General features: G+C 45.7%; 1 protein-coding gene across 1 annotated transcript in view; it reads left to right on the forward strand.

Annotated features, from left to right (window-relative positions):
* SLC6A8 (solute carrier family 6 member 8) overlaps positions 1 to 17,973 on the forward strand; it is a 77,419-nt gene that overhangs the window by 46,738 nt on the left and 12,708 nt on the right. Inside the window, exons 5-6 of the mRNA XM_077283800.1 lie at positions 6,846 to 6,980; positions 12,294 to 12,397. Coding sequence (XP_077139915.1) covers positions 6,846 to 6,980; positions 12,294 to 12,397 — 239 coding nt within the window. The remainder of the gene's footprint in view (positions 1 to 6,845; positions 6,981 to 12,293; positions 12,398 to 17,973) is intronic.

A 17,973-nucleotide genomic window follows, 5' to 3' on the forward strand; every position in this document is an offset into this window, starting at 1 on the left:
GGAAGTGGGAGCTCTGCTGACCGCAACCCCTAATCCTATCACAACAACTAGAAATAGCCGTGGAGCGTTCCTGACTCTGCCTAGACGCCTCTTCACAGCCTAAGAGCTAACTACCCCTAAAGATAGAAAATACAGCCTACCTTGCCTCAGAGAAATTCCCCAAAGAAATAGGCAGCCCCCCACACATATTGACTGTGAGTTAAGATGGAAGTCACAAACACAGGAATGAAATAGGTTTCAGCAAAGGAGGCCAGCCTTAACTAAACAGACTGAGGATAGAAAAGGTATCTTTGCGGTCAGCATAAAAAACTAACAAAAAACCATGCAGAGTGTGCAAAAGAAACCACCGCACCGACTCACGGTGCAGTGGTGTCACTCTGCATCCCAGAGCTTCCAGCTAACAGGACAAAATCATGATAGCAAGCTGGACAAAAAAACAGTGGTAACAAATAAGCTAGCAGGGACTTAGCTTTTGCTGAAGTAGACAGGTCATCTGAAAGATCCAAGAGAACTGAACCAGTACTAGGACATTGACAGCTGGCATCAAGTAACGATCTGAGTGGAGTTAAATAGAGCAGCCAGCCAAGGCCTAAACGAGATCAGCTGGAGAAGGAATCTCAGAACCAGCAGCTCCACTCACAGCCACCAGAGGGAGTCCATGAACAGAACTCGCCGAAGTACCATTCATAACCACAGGAGGGAGCTCGAGAACAGAATTCACAACAGCTGGCCACTTCAGAACTATCCAGGGCTTTGTTTCCACCTATTTCTTCTGGGGGTTTCTTGAAGTATGTTGGGGCTCATTGCCCAGCTGGACCTAGGATGGACCCAAAATCTATTGATAATCTTCAGATTTCATGATGCCATGCATGCAGTCCAGTCACCCAGTGCTACAGGCAGCAAAACAACTCCAAAACATCTGTGAACCTCTACCATATTTGACTGTAGGTACTGTGTTCTTTTTTGTAGACCTCATTCTGTTTTCTGCAAACAGTAAAATGATGTGATTTACCAAAAAGCTCTATCTTGGTCTCATCTTTCCACAAGACACTTTCCCAGAAGAATTTGGGCTTTCTCACATACATTTTGGCAAACTGCAGTCAAGCTTTTTTATGTCTCTGCGTCTGCAGTGAGGACCTCCTGGGTCTCCTGCCATAGTGTTTAATTTCACTCAAATGTTAACGTATAGTTTGTACTGACAGTGATGCACCCTGACCATGCAGGACAGCTTGAATTTCTTGGAACTTGATTGGGACTGCTTATCCACCCTCCAGACTATCCTGCGTTGCAACCTTTCATCAATTTTTCTCTGCCATCCACGTCCAAGGAGATTAGCTACAGTGCCATATGGTGGAATGTGTTGAGAACGATAATACATAAAAATGATCAATGTAAATCTAAATGAATATCCCATGGAGGTCTGGTTTTGGAATGATACTCAAAATCAAAGTGAAAAGTCAAATTACAGGCTGATCCAACTTCAGTGGAAATGCCTCAAGACAGGGAAATGATGCTCAGTAGTGTGTGTGGCCTCCACGTGCCTGTATGATCTCCCTACAACGCCTGGGCATGCTCCTGATGAGGCGGCGGATGGTCTCCTGAGGGCTCTCCTCCCAGACCTGGACTAAAGCATCCGCCAACTCTTGGACAGTCTGTGATGCAACGTGACGTTGGTGGATGGAGCAAGACATGATGTCCCAGATGTGTTCAATCGGATTCAGGTCTGGGGAACGGGCGGGCCAGTCCATAGCTTCAATGCCTTCATCTTGCAGGAACTGCGGACACACTCAAGCCACATAAGGTCTGGCATTGTCCTGCATTAGGAGGGACCCAGGGCCAACCACACCAGCATATGGTCTCACAAGAGGTCTGAGGATCTCATCTCGGTACCTAATCGCAGTCAGGCTACCTCTGGTGAGCACATGGAGGGCTGTGTGGCCCTCCAAAGAAATCCCACCCTACACCATTACTGACCCACTGCCAAACCGGTCATGCTGAAGGATGTTGCAGGCAGATCGCACTCCACGGCGTCTCCACACTCTGTCACTTCTGTCACATGTGCTCAGTGTGAACCTGCTTTCATCTGTGAAGAGCACAGGGTGCCAGTGGCGAATTTGCCAATCCTGGTGTTCTGTGGCAAAGGTCAAGCGTCCTGCACGGTGTTGAGCTATGAGCACAACCCCCATCTATGGACGTTGGGCACACAGACCATCCTCATGGAGTCGGTTTCTAACCGTTTGTGCAGACACATGCCCATTTGTGGCCTGCTGGAGGTCATTTTGCAGGGCTCTGGCAGTGCTCCTCCTGTTCCTCCTTGCACAAAGGCTGATATAGCAGTCCTGCTGCTGAGTTGTTGCCCTTCTACGGCCCCCTCCATGTCTCCTGATGTACTGGCCTGTCTCCTGGTAGCTCCTCCAGCCTCTGGACACTACTCTGACAGAAACAGCAAACCTTTTTGCCACAGCTAGCATTGATGTGCCATCTCGGATGAGCTGCACTACCTGAGACACTTGTGTGGGTTGTAGAGTCCGTCTCATACTACCACGAGTGTGAAAGCACAACCAACATTCAAAAGTGACCAAAACATCAGCCAGAAAGCATTGGTACTGAGATGTGGTCTTTGGTCCCCACCTGCAGAATCACTCCTTTATTGAGGGTGTCTTGATAATTGCCAATAATTTCCATCTGTTGTCTATTCCATTTGCACAACAGCATGTGAAATTGATTGTCAAACAGTGTTACTTCCTAAGTGGACAGTTTAATTTCACACAAGTTTGATTTACTTGGAGTTATATTCTGTTGTTTAAGTGTTCCCTTTATTTTTTTGAGCAGTGTAATATATTTATATATATTCTGTTGTGAATGGTGGATCCTGTGTTATCTACTGGATATAGAGGTGTTATTTGTAATTGTACAGGAGGGGAATGAGGTGGACTGTCACACCACATATTGTGAATGGGGGAGCAAGTTTTTTTACTGTATATAGAGGTGTTATCAGTCATTGTACAGGAGGAGGAGGTGAGCTGTGACATCACCTATTGTGAATGGTGGATCCTGTGTTATCCACTGTATATAGAGGTGTTATCAGTCGTTGTACTGGAGGAGGAGGTGAGCTGTGATATCACCTATTGTGAATGGTGGATCCTGTGTTATCTACTGTATATAGAGGTGTTATCAGTCATTGTACAGGAGGAGGAGGTGAGCTGTGACATCACCTATTGTGAATGGTGGATCCTGTGTTATCTACTGTATATAGAGGTGTTATCAGTCATTGTACAGGAGGAGGAGGTGAGCTGTGACATCACCTATTGTGAATGGTGGATCCTGTGTTATCTACTGTATATAGAGGTGTTATCAGTCATTGTACAGGAGGGGGAGGAGGTGAGCTGTGATATCACCTATTGTGAATGGTGGATCCTGTGTTATCTACTGTATATAGAGGTGTTATCAGTCATTGTACAGGAGGAGGTGAGCTGTGACATCACCTATTGTGAATGGTGGATTCTGTGTTATCTATTGTAGTATATAGAGGTGTTATCAGTCATTGTACAGGAGGGGGAGGAGGTGAGCTGTGACCACCTATTGTGAATGGTGGATCCTGTTATCTACTGTATATAGAGGTTCAGTCATTGTACAGGAGGAGGAGGTGAGCTGTGACATCACCTATTGTGAATGGTGGATCATGTGATATGTACTGTATAAAGAGGTGATTGAAAAACACTCTAAAGCAAGGTGTGAACAGGTGCCTACCTAGAGTCAGGTACACATGAATTGGCCAATTTGTGCTCTAAGCATCTTCAATTTTTCATATTTCTACTGCAATAATGCAATACAATTTTCATATTTCATGCTAGCATGCTATAGCGCCACAGAGTGCTGCCTTGTTTGTTTGATTTGCTATAAAGCCAACTTCTAGTTTTTATGTACATAGAATGTAAAAGGAATGTAAGTAATTTTGTAAATTATTTTTCTTTCTTTTCCTTACAGCATGTATGTCTAAGTATTACGTGTGATTACAAAAAAGAGTCTGTGGTTATTTTTCTTCCAGAAATAGCGCCACTCTTTTTCCACTGGTAGAATCTAATATTACAACTGAGCCCCATTTATTTCTATTGTGCAATACCCAAAACTGTCCACGGACAAGAATGGTGCTCTTTCTGGGAAAAAAAAATATTTGGCCCCCTTTTTTCTAATCTCATAAAACCCCTTCAAATCCTTTCTCATCCAGAACTGTGTTTACAAGTGTGCGACTGCCAAGCTCATATTTCCCGGCATACCCTGCTGCTTTATTTTGAGAAGCATAGTCTTTACACCAGATACTGTGCAGTAATATGTAATCTGACTCTCCTGGAATGCAGAGTATTGAGTTATATGCTCTCAGCTAAACTGTCAGGGGCTTATTTTTTGCCCACGGATTCCATTAGTAACCAGCTGCATTTTGAGTGCAGCTCTGAGGTATAATAGGTGTAAACAAGGATTAATACAAGCAATATGATGTATAGCTGCAAAGTGACTCAATATTTGGAGATTTGAACTATCAATCATATCTAATCCATATATTTAATAAGTTTTATGTGTTATGAAAACAGACATATCCGAGATGTTAAATGCTCATATAATTTCCCTTCTGCCAAAGAGGATGAATGGACAAGGCCCAGTGTGGGTTGTGGGCACTGAGTAAAGGGCAGCTGTTGCGTCTTGTGATCACGGTCTTGTCTGACCGAACACTATGGGGAATCATTGACTCACAGCCGGGGGCCGCTAAATAACATTGATCTGAGTATGACAAGAGCCTTAAAGGGCTACAAACCCTATAATCTATCTACGACTTACTGTGCACTTGTAAATAATCTGCTGGCCCTGCTGAAGCAGAAGTTGGTAGCAGAGAAGATCAAGTCAGAAAATGGGAAATGGTATCTATTAATCAACAGGACCCGGGGTCACACTTGCGAGTGCAATGCGAGAAACTCACGCAAGTTTCTCGAATCAATACCCGGCACTGCCGCAGGCACTCGGGACCGGAGCGTTCAGCTGCATAGAAATACATGTAGTTGAACGCTCCGGTCCCGAGTGCCAGCGGCAGTGCCGGGTATTGACAGGAGAGACTCACGCACGTTTCTCGCATTGCACTCGCAAGTGTGACACCGGCCTTAAAGGGGTTGTTCAGAGTTATAAAAATGGAGATTTTTTTTTCTCCAAAAACAGTGCTGTAATTGTCCACAGGTTGTGTGTGGTATTGCACCTCATGCCTTCTCACTTGTGTGATGTTCATCTGAAATTTGTGATGCAATTCCATGGAGAGGTATGGCACTGTTGGGGGAGGTTGTGGCCATATTTTTTTTTTTACTTCTATGCAACCCCAATTAATAACCCAGCAGGCTTACTTGTTTATACAGTGGAACAAATATATGCAGCAAGCCTGTTTCCTAATCAAAGTATATGCTAGAAAATATATATGTATATCCTTAATAAATTTAATAAAGGAAAAAAGTGGCCGCTGCACAGCGAAAAGAATGGCAAACCATTCGGGGTACTAACAAAGCAAAAAAACGGAATTGGAAATCAGAAAAGTTACCATATAAGTATAAAAGGATTAAGGCCAAGACATATAAATATATATAAAAAATGCCTTTATTTGTATTTTGGCAAATGGCATTACATAATGTGCCTGTACTTGGGAAAATTCTTAAATACAAGATAAAAAATATATATATATTTTTTTATATATATTTTGTCCGTCCAGTTATTAATTTATTGTTAAAAAATATATATATTTTTATCTTGTATTTAAGAATTTTCCCAAGTACAGGCACATTATGTAGTGCCATTTGCCAAAATACAAATAAAGGCAAATACAGTCTGATGCAGCAGCGTTAGATGTGTGAACAGCTCCAGAGAAGAGTTTGTTATGTTTACATGAAATGAAGGTATAACACTGTTTGGAGAAGATAGCAGCCATGTCTTTTTTTTTTTTAATTCTGCACAACCCCAATTAATAACCCAGCAGACTTAGGTGTTTGTACAGTCTGATGCAGCAGCATTAGGTATGTGAACAGCTCCAGAGAAGAGTTTGTTATGCCTACATGAAACAAAGGTTTAATCAGGCCTGAGCAAGGAAGTAGATGCAAATTGTAGAACAGGAGTTTGATGAGGAGATGATTCCAGCTGAGTGAACTAAGCACAAGGTAACTGAACACAAAGCCTACCTAACAGACACATATGGGTGCTCATGCCAGGCTTAAAAGGCCTGGGGTGATGATGTCACTGGAGTACACTGGTCAATTTGTGAATCCCAGTGTGGACCACAGAAAAAGGAACCAGCGTCGAAGCTGGGGCAGGCGTGTAATGTCTGTACATAAATCTTCCCATAGATCTGGGCATCAGGGGTTGAATTGGAGGTCAAACTTCTAGGAGCCCAGGCCATCAGGGTGTTGTCCCCTTTAGAAATGACAGGACAGGTGCATGATCTGAAGACGCAGGCCTTTATTACATAAATATACGCAAACAGTTGGGGTGGACTTGATCTATCCAGTTTTTATGGGTTATTATGTATCATATACAGTATTCTACAGCTCAGGTACAGTATTTGGCTATATAATAGCCAATGTATATAAACCATACCTTCCAACTCTTTCTTTGTAGGGAGATTGTGCCTCTCGAAGCGCCTAATTTTTGTTTATATTACCACATCCCCTTTATGGCCGGCCACAACCCATCCGCAAACAGGTACCGCCCCTTTAATACGGTTCAGAGTGTTGTCAAGTATGATATAGACCAGACATGTGATTGCATTGAGGATCGTTGTGAGATGTGATGTCTTCACCATGTTTTCTCTCTACCTACAGATCGTCTACTTCACGGCCACGTTCCCCTATGTCGTCTTGCTCATCCTCCTTGTTCGTGGTGCCATGTTGCCTGGTGCTTCTGAAGGCATCATATACTACCTTAAACCCGACTGGTCTAAGCTTGGGCATGCCCAGGTAAAAAATATAGAATTGAGCTTGTCAGGTTATGCATTTCCTATTACAGTCATCCATAAAACCGACATCAATCAGCTGACAATAATGAGAAAAAGCTTTTATCCGGTGTCCCAGGAGGAGCCTTAATCTTGGCATCTCGGAGCAGATTGTGTAGGTTGTAAATTCTGCAGTGAACTTTATTTTCGAGCAGAATCTCATCACCTACAGATTTCTCTCAATCATTACTGTGGTTAAAATGAAATGTCTAAGGTTTAATTTTTCACCCGGTGGTCATTAGCCGGCTCATTGAGCAGGAACATACAATTGCTTCTCACAAAATTAGAATATCAACAAAAAGTTAATTTACTCCAGTTCTTCAATACAAAAAGTGAAACTCATATATTATAAAGAGTCATTACACACAGATTGATCTATTTCACGTGTTTATTTCTGTTAATGTTACAGCCAATGAATACCCAAACGTCATTATCTCAGTAAATTAGAATACTTTATAACACCAGCTTGAAAAATGATTTTAAAATCCGAAACGTTAGCCTAATGAAATGTATGTTCAGTAAATGCACTCAATACTTGGTCTGGGCTCCTTTTGCATCAATTACTTCATCAATGCGACGTGGCATGGAGGCAATCAGCCTGTAGCGCTGCTGAGGTGTTATGGAAGCCCAGTTTGCTTTGATAGCAGCCTTCAGCTCGTCTGCATTGTTGGGTTTGGTGTCTCTCATCTTCCTCTTGACAATACCCCATAGATTCTCTATGGGGTTAAGGTCAGGCGAGTTTGCTGGCCAATCAAGCACAGTGATACTGTTGGTTGTAAACCAGGTATTGGTACTTTTGCCAGTGTGGACAGGTGCCAAGTCCTGCTGGAGAATGAAATTTCCATCTCCAAAAAGCTTGTCAGCAGAGGCAAGCATGAAGTGCTCTAAAATTCCCTGGTAGACGGTGGTGCTGACTTTGGACTTGATAAAACACAGTGGACCTACAGCAGCAGATTACATGGCTCCCCAAACCATCACTGGGACCTTGATTTCCAAATTAAATGCAAAAATTACTTTCATCTCAAAACAACACCTTGGATCACTGAGCAACAGTCCAGTTCTTTTTCTTCTTGGCCCAGGTAAGACGCTTCTGCTTCTGGCGTTGTCTATTGGTCATGATTGGCTTGACACAAGGAATGCGACACTTGTAGCTGGCGGTTCAGACTGGAGCGTAGAAATACATGCAGCCGCATGCTCCGGTCCCACTTCCGGGTATTGATGCGCGAGTTTCTCGCATTGCACTCGCAAGTGTCACCCGGCTTTATCCTCCTTGTGGAGTGTGTCACTGACTGCCTTCTAGACATCTGTCAAGTCAGCAGTCTTCCCCATGATTGTGGAGCCTACTGAAGCAGACTAAAGGACCTTTTAAAAAGCTTAGGAAGCCTTTGCAGGTGTTATTTGTTAACTAGATGGTGGCCCGATTCTAACGCATCGGGTATTCTAGAATATGTATGTATGTCTGTATGTATATAGCAGCCACATAGTATATAGCACAGGCCACGTACCAAACAGTATATAACACAGCCCACGCAGTATATAACATTGCCCATGTAGTATTGCCCACGTAGTATATAGCAGCCACGTAGTATATAACACTGCTCACGTAGAATATAGCACAGCCCACGCAGTATATAACACTGCCCACACAGTATATAACAGTGGCCACGTAATATATAGCACAGCCCACGCAGTATATAACACAGGCCACGCAGTATATAACACAGCCTAAGTAGTATATAGCACAGCCCACGCAGTATATAACAGTGGCCACGTAGTATATAGCTCAGCCCACGCAGTATAAAACACAGGCCAAGCAGTATATAACACAGCCCACGTAGTATATAGCACAGCCCACGCAGTATATAACAGTGGCCACGTAATATATTGCACAGCCCACGCAGTATATAACACAGGCCATGCAGTATATAACACAGCCCACGTAGTATATAGCTCAGCCCATGCAGTATATAACACAGCCCACGTAGTATATAGCACAGCCCACGCAGTATATAACAGTGTCCACGTAATATATAGCACAGCCCACGCAGTATATAACACAGCCCACGTAGTATATAGCACAGCCCACGTAGTATATAGCACAGCCCACGCAGTATATAACAGTGGCCACATAATATATAGCACAGCCCACGCAGTACATAACACAGGCCACGCAGTATATAACACAGCCCATATAGTATATAGCACAGCCCACGCAGTATATAACAGTGGCCACGTAGTATATAGCACAGCCCATGCAGTATATAACACAGCCCACGCAGTATATACAAAGCCCATGTAGTATATAGCACAGCCCACGCAGTATATAACAGTGGCCACGCAGTATATAGCACAGCCCACGCAGTATATAACACAGGCCACGCAGTATATAACACAGCCCACATAGTATATAGCACAGCCCATGCAGTATATAACAGTGGCCACGTAATATATAGCACAGCCCACGCAGTATATAACACAGCCCACGTAGTATATAGCACAGCCCACGCAGTATATAACAGTGGCCACGCAGTATATAGCACAGGCCACGCAGTATATAACACAGCCCACATAGTATATAGCACAGCCCACGCAGTATATAACAGTGGCCACGTAATATATAGCACAGCCCACGCAGTATATAACACAGGCCACGCAGTATATAACACAGCCCACGTAGTATATAGCACAGCCTGTGCAGTATATAACACAGCCCACGTAGTATATAGCAGTGTGGGCACCATATCCCTGTTAAAAAAAAAAAAAATAGTTCTATACTCAACCGCCGGCGTCCAGCAAAGCTGTGTCGATGCGCGTGCGGCTGCCGCCAGCTTCCGCTCCCAGCGATGCATTGCGAAATTACCCAGATGACTTAGTGGTCTTGCGAGACCGCTAAGTCTTCTGGGTAATTTCGCAATGCATCTCTGGGAACAGAAGCTGGCGGCAGCCACACGCGCCTTGGCGGACGATGGAACGTGAGAATAGCAGTTTTTTTGTTTTTTTATTATTTTTAACATTAGATCTTTTTACTATTGATGCTGCATAGTCAGCATCAATAGTAAAAAGTTGGTCACACAGGGTTAATAGCAGCGTTAACGGAGTGTGTTACCCACGGCATAACGCTGTCTGTTAACGCTGTCATTAACCCTGTGTGAGCGCTGAGTGGAGGGGAGTATGGAGCGGGCACTGACTGGACAGGAGTAGGGAGGGACTAATTCTTGGCCGGACTGTGCCCATCGCTGATTGGTCGCGGCAGCCAGGACAGGCAGCTGGCGAGACCAATCAGCGACGCGGGATTTCCGTGACGGAAGTTGCAGACAGACAGACAGAAGTACCCCTTAGACAATTATATATATAGATTACTCTAATTTACTGAGATAATGGGGGTTTTCATTGGCCGTAAGCCATAATCATCAACATTAACAGAAATAAACACTTGAAATAGATCACTCTGTTTGTAATGACTTTATATAATATATGAGTTTCACTTTTTATATTGAAGAACTGAAATAAATTACATTTTTGATGATATTCTAATTTTGTAAGAAGCACCTGTATGTGGGTCTATACATGAAGATCAGTCATTACAAGATCTGCAGATTAAAGGGCATCTCCTATAGCAAGTTAAAAAATATAGTTGTAATCGGGATTCCCCAATGTTGTTCCTCCAAAACTACAACCCCATCATGCCTTGACAACTGAATTGAATACACTGGCATAGCATGGGGTAGTGTTGGGTAAAGGAACGGTGACTCTGGGCACCAAATTCTACGGTGGTACAAAATTTTATATCAAATAATTCAGCAGTACTGGAAGTACTGCTTCTTCTTGGTGTGACTCTCACTTGTAATTTACTCAGTAAAGAGACAGAGATCTGCTGTGATAACTGTCCTTATTTTCATTTTTTTTAAGTTTTACCTGTGAAAGATAAAAACACTAACATCATAATAACTTTTATATTTTTACAAACTAGAGTTAGAGCTAGGGTTGTTTCTGGGACAAATATTAGGGTAAGAGCTAGGGATTCTGGGGCAAATAATAGGGTAAGGGCTAGGGTTGGTTCTTTGGCAAAGGTTAGGGTGACGGCTAGGGTTGGTTCTTGAGCAAAGGTTAGGATGAGGGCTAGGGTTGGCTCTTGAGCATAGGTTAAGATGAGGGCTAGGGTTGGTTCTTGAGCAAAGGTTAGGATGAGGGCTAGGGTTGGTTCTTGAGCAAAGGTTAGGATAAGGGCTAGGGTTGGTTCTTGAGAAAAGGTTAGGATGAGGGCTAGGGTTGGCTCTTGAGCATAGGTTAAGATGAAGGCTAGGGTTGGCTCTTGAGCATAGGTTAAGATGAGGGCTAGGGTTGGTTCTTGAGCAAAGGTTAGGATGAGGGCTAGGGTTGGTTCTTGAGCAAAGGTTAGGATAAGGGCTAGGGTTGGTTCTTGAGAAAAGGTTAGGATGAGGGCTAGGGTTGGCTCTTGAGCATAGGTTAAGATGAGGGCTAGGGTTGGTTCTTGAGCAAAGGTTGGATGAGGGCTAAGGTTGGTTCTTGAGCAAAGGTTAGGATGAGGTCTAGGGTTGGTTCTTGAGCAAAGGTTAGGATGAGGGCTAGGGTTGGCTCTTGAGCATGGGTTAAGATAAGGGCTAGGGTTGGCTCTTGAGCATAGGTTAAGATGAGGGCTAGGGTTGGTTCTTGAGCAAAGGTTAGGATGAGGGGTAGGGTTGGTTTTAGGGCAAAAGTTATTGCTATGCTTACGGCTAGGGTTGATGCTAGGGCAAAGGTTTAGCCTAGGGCTAAGGTTAGGTTTAGGGCTAGGCTTTGTGCTAGGACTAAGGTTAGACCTAGGGTTAGGGCTATGATTTGTGCCAGGGCTAAGACTATAGCTAGGATTAGGACTAGAGCTAAGGTTAGAGCTAAGGTTAGGGCTAGAGTTAATGTTAGGGCTAAGGTTAGAGCTAGGGTTAGGGCTAGGATCGGTACTAGAGCTAAGGTTAGAGCTAGGGTTGGTGCTAAGGCTAAGGTAAGAGCAAGGGATAGGGCTAGCGTAGGTGCTAGGTTTAGGGTAACAAAATAGTTGCATTTTAAATGTATTAATAAATAGAAATAAAAGAATACATAACTTCTTAAAATACCATACTCATGCTTGTGGGAAAAGGGATTCACTACTGGATTGGTGGAATGGACTGATGGATTGCTAATAGTACACAGGTTAGTGACACTAAGTACGTGCTGTGAGCAGGTTCCTGCTAATGTATGCAGGAACATACAAGTAATGTGTAATTTTTCTCATTGTGCACAGGTTTGGATTGATGCCGGGACACAGATCTTCTTCTCTTATGCCATAGGACTGGGAGCTCTTACTGCACTGGGCAGCTATAATCGCTTCAACAATGACTGCTACAAGTAAGAAAGTATAGCGTGCATGCAAACACGTCCAGTCCCCCTGTTTTGCTTTCCGTAAAGGGCACTGGTTGTGTTTATGGCCGGGATTATATTTTTCCACCTCCGTAATTCATGCATTTAGCGGGCAGCATTCACTTTCTGTATACTGTGGGGGTAGAGTATCAGCACATGGAGTACTGAATGAAAGGAACTCACAGGGGCAAAGGGTTCATCCTGTCCCCTGCCAAGTGAAAGGCATTTGTGACAAACACGCATCTACTCTTCCAGGCATCCGGGGAAATAGCCATCAGCCTTTCCATAAACTGCACATCTGTGTTGCACTGTCTATTACTGGCTACAGAATCACTCAACTGAGAATCTGTCAGTGAGCTCATTCTGACGGTCTTTTGGGAGAATTTGTTACTCTTATGTCTGATTTATGACCAGACCACATCAAAGTTGACTGTGCCACGAACAAAGAGCCTGTAAAAGCCAAACAGCGCCACATTTTTAATGAAACACAAATGCAAAAATGATTGTTAGTGCCCCAAACTGGCACTTAAGTTAAAAAAAAGTCTGCAAAAGGTGGACATTTTTTTTAATCACCATTATTCAAATAGTATTGCATATCCTCCAAAGTCTAAGGAACTCTTAGTAGCCATTTCCTCCGTCATTCTAAGATCGATTACAAAATTGTAAAATTGAGCCCCAACACATGGCAGATGAGCACGCTCTTAGTTAATGCAATATCGGGAACTTTTGCCACAATATGATGGGTCACTTTAAGGAAACAGGAGCAGACGTCTGACAGCAGGGTTATATAATGAGATTGATGGCTGTACAAAAACAGCTGCTGAAAGGAGAAACCCCCGGGGGCAGAATGGCATGACAGCTGCAGTGTGTAATATGGGTGGATGGGCCGACACGGCTGCCACCGACCACGTGGGGTGAGCCTGATTCCTGTGGTCCTCCCCCTTATTCATGAAGAAATTCTTAGTGCAACAACTGATCTCAGATCTATTACAAGGGATGATGTCAGTCTGAACGAAGACCCCTATACCTTCCCAACCTCTGCCAAAAAGCAACTAACGCATGCAACAGACTTTTAAAAAGATGTTCTTGGATTAAATGGAAGTAGCCATTTTGAGAATTCACCAATCTCTTAATTTCTATGTTTTAAGACCTCCTCCATGGAGTACAGTCAAAGACTTAGGCCAGGTTCATATTGCGTTAGGGCAGTCCGTTCAACGCATGCGTTAACGCAAGTGGCGTGAACGATCGCGTTATGCGATCGCGCTAGTGCAGATGCTCCATCTGCGCTAGCGGTGATGGACCCCGAAACGCTGCAGACCGCGTCCGAGGGTCCGTCACAGAACGACGGCACATCGCTAACGCATGCCGATTATGACATGCGTTAGCGATGCACTACACAATTGCAGTCAATGGGTTCGCTAACACATCAGTTACATAGCATTAGTGCCGCTATGTAACGGATGTGTAGCGCCCCCCACTGCCGCAGGGCTGAGGGGTACCCGGTATCGGGCCTCTGAGTCTCTGCTCTGGGGTTGTCACGGTGGCTAGGCCCCGGTCCGTGACCCTGCCGAGGGGCGCACAGTCAAAGATGTGGATAGATGTGGATGGTGATGGTGGTGCAGATGCCGTAGTGGTGCGGTGCAGTAAATAACGAGGACACCAGGTTGCAGTCTCTTTACCTCTTTACTGAAGATCTCTGGGTCCTCAGTCCAGAATACGGTTCACCAGGCTGCGCAAGTCCGGCCGGTCCAATGGCACCTCCAGAGTTCTCTTCACAGGTGGAAATCTGTGCCTTCCCTCTAGCGCTAGGTGTTGCGGTCCTTCCCTGCTGTGCTTACAGAAAGTCCCCACAACTGTTGTGTCTGTTTCTTAAGTTCCCTCAGAACTCGATTAGATGATGTTCTGCTAATCCTCCGTCCCTCCCTGAGGTTCTGGTTGGGACGGCACCCGTTTGACGGGTAGGCTCGGAGCTCTTCCGGGACCCTAGAGTCGCCCCTCTCCACAAGTTGCCCCCCAAGACTGCATAGGTGATTTAAGTGAGACAGCCCGCCTTAGACTGACTGTCCTGCCGCTGTTTAGAGTATTGCTTGAAGCTGAATATTATAATACTCTCTCGGCGTTCCGGCCACCGGTTGTGCGCCTCAGTAGGATGTTGCCTCGGTCTTACAGCACGACTCCTACTGGTATTCTCCTTATTGCTTTGATCTCGTTTCTCACTCAGCACAATCTATCTCGCTTCTGATCCTTTCTTGGGCACCGCCGCTATCCTGAGCAGGCACGGTCCCGTTACGTTCGCTCAAGTTGCCAAGCCTCTGTCAGGATCCCACCCCTGACAGAGACCCTACTGTATCTTCCCCCACAACACCCTCTGCCACAAGGTGTTGCCTGGTTCCAACCCAGTCAGCTTTCTCCTCTAACTTCCTGCCTGACCCCCAGTTTACCCACTATGGTGGGGAGTGGCCTAGTGAATAGAACCCTTAGCTCCCCCCGGAGGCCCGACTATGAAATGTATTGGTGTCTGTGATACCTGATCAGATGAACTCCTTCAGTGCCATCAGACGTGCCATAGCTCCCCTTAGCGGCGGAGCCACAGTACTGCAACGACCAGGACTCTGGGGCGCTGCACTCCCCCCTGGTTAAACACAGTACTCCGGGACTGGGAAGAAAACAACAATATACAAGTTAGCAAAAAGACATACAGTTTTGTTGAGTGCAATAACAATAAGTAAGCTTGAACAGAGCTTCCCTTTATGGGAGGTGAGGACGCTTGAACGTTACAAACATAGTTAACATTATAAATTACAGGCTATAAATAACTCCTGTTACCCAACCGGGTATTCTACTTAGTGCAAACTTTTGAATAATAAGTTAACATTGTCCTTAAGGATGTACACTCTGAATCCACTAAAGACCTTCTTATAATCACATTATAAGGCAATTTAACTTTTACATTCTCCTTCTTTAAATCTGCAGGACCGCCTGTCCTATCGGCACCAGACCTACTGCCTCTCCTTTCTCACAGGACCGCTCCTTTCAGCCCGAGCCTTCTGTCTTTCAACTACTATACACAGTATAGAACATAACATTACTTTCAGTTTAAGAGCACCGAGCCATCTCTACATGACTCCTATGAGGACTCAGGGTTTACCTTCTGTCCTCGTTGTCTATCAACATTATCAAACATTTTCTATAGAACGTTAAACCTTCTCATTATCTTTCTCACTAACATGCACGCTGGACACTACGTCTACCCCTACGGGCCCACTGCGTCCTTCTTCTAGCTTTCTCTTTCTTTCAGGGAACATCATCAGCATTTCTTTACAATTAACTAGTTGGATACATATAACTTTTTCTCGCAAACATTATCATCACTTTCTCTTTATCAAAACATTATTGCTATCTCTCAGTCTTAAAGCAATATTACTCTCTTAAGTGCAACAAATGAACATCCCCTTTAAGAGGGGACCAAGTCTCTATGAGGTAGCATATCTTCTCAAGCTACCAGTCTGTACTCAGCAAAGGTTCCAGTGTGGTATCTTCACAAAGAGTCCTTTTTTAAGTAAAACCAGTAGGGAGCACCTTTAATAAGGTGCAAACTATTTACAAAAAGTTTGTATCATGCACTGTTCATGATTGCGGCAGTTCTGGAAACTTTGTATAAAAAAACTCAGAAAAAATAAACAAAACAATAGGGATCCCGGGTCAACAAAGGGATCCCTTTAAGAGTTTACCCTGAACGGGTTTAGCAGCAAAACAGGAAAACAGTAACTATATACATACTCATGGTATCGAGGTTTATCCTTCCAAGTCTGGGGGTGGCCTTTGTTTTTCGGCCGATGCAGCACCTGTACTGGTAGTTGGTCTCTCAGATGCCATCAGATCAGCCGGTGTCTGGATTTGAAGGCTAATCCTGCTTGCAAGTTCAGTGGCCGCAACAAGGCGTACGGTGGTGATAGTAACAAGATCTGGCAAATCAGGCTCAGTCATGATCGGGGCAACAGGTGATGCTCCCTCAGGCTCACACCGTCGGACGTTCCGAGCGCACCACCCTTGTGCGTTCCGGTGGCGGGTGTAGGTCACCTGATCCCCCTTTCGCAAGGGATCCCCATCTCGGCTGCAGCAGGGAGTTTTCACGTTGTAACTAGTAACAAAGACGTCAGTTGGTAGTCCCGGTTCCTGTATGGAGCCCCATCCCCTCTTCGGGTGGTAGGCCAGCACAGTTCCCCGCTTTACCACGTCTTTCCTGCCGTGCGCAGACTTTCTACGTTGTGTATCATGTTGTTCGGCCTCGTCTCGATCCTTCCAGTGGTGGATTAGACATTGCTTATATTGCTCCCAAGTGAGCATGGCAAGGGTGAGGCCGTCCTCCCGGGCTCCATCCGGCCCGGTCCAGGGGGTTTCCCACCGGAGGATCACCCCGTCTGGGCCCACATCTATGGGTTCTCCCATCTTGGTTGGTAGCGGAGGCACTAGCTTCCCCATCGTGTTAGAGGTGAGGATCACCCGCTACACCGAGAAGAAACGATTATTGCTGGGGTGAGGAGCGGTCACAGGAGCGGGATCGGTCAGGGGAGCCGGATCGGTCGGGGGAGCAGAATCGGCCGGGGGAGTAGGGGTGCCGTCCATACCTGCGCCTGATGTGATTCCACCGATGTCGATCTGTTCCGTTGACAAGGACACTGGAATCGGCTGCAGCCCAGACCGCGGTTCCTCTTCGGCAGCCTCTGGATGCAGCTCCGCTCTCCATGGCTCCTCCTCCGCTAGTTCCAAGGTTGGGATAGGTAGATTCGGCCCCTCCGCCGCCGGCTCCAAGGAGTTCAGATCCTTCCGCGGCGGTGGGCACTGGTCCGCTATTGGCGGGCGAGGGCAAGTCGGAACCGCTCCTTCCATGCCCGGGCACTCGCTGATCATCATCGCGGTCCGACATTCGGTGGCAATGCATGCATCTGGCTCCGCCATTTCTCCAGGGTCGAGCTCCTCCTTCACCTCGTTCCCGCCGTTGAAGTCAGTGGGCTGTCCTCTGCTTTGAGGCAGGTCATCGCTTTGCAGCAAGAGGCGCAGGGGGCGGTCGCCGTTTCTGGCGCCACTTTGATAGGCTCCTCCCATGGCACGCCCTCCTTCTTCTTTGGCGCAGCAATGGCGGCGGTTTTGGCGGGAACTTCTGGCGGCAAGCGGCAATACACAGCCCTTCCAATAAAGTACAGTAAATCACAGTTCCAAGGCACACATGACCTGATTCTTCAGGCTTAAGTAGATCCTGTTCGTGACGCCAAGTTGTAGCGCCCCCCACTGCCGCAGGGCCGAGGGGTACCCGGTACCGGGCCTCTGAGTCTCTGCTCTGGGGTTGTCACGGTGGCTAGGCCCCGGTCCGTGACCCTGCCGAGGGGCGCACAGTCAAAGATGTGGATAGATGTGGATGGTGATGGTGGTGCAGATGCCGTAGTGGTGCGGTGCAGTAAATAACGAGGACACCAGGTTGCAGTCTCTTTACCTCTTTACTGAAGATCTCTGGGTCCTCAGTCCAGAATACGGTTCACCAGGCTGCGCAAGTCCGGCCGGTCCAA

The sequence above is a fragment of the Ranitomeya variabilis genome, chromosome 2 (assembly GCF_051348905.1).
Source record: "Ranitomeya variabilis isolate aRanVar5 chromosome 2, aRanVar5.hap1, whole genome shotgun sequence".
Classification (NCBI taxonomy): domain Eukaryota; kingdom Metazoa; phylum Chordata; class Amphibia; order Anura; family Dendrobatidae; genus Ranitomeya; species Ranitomeya variabilis.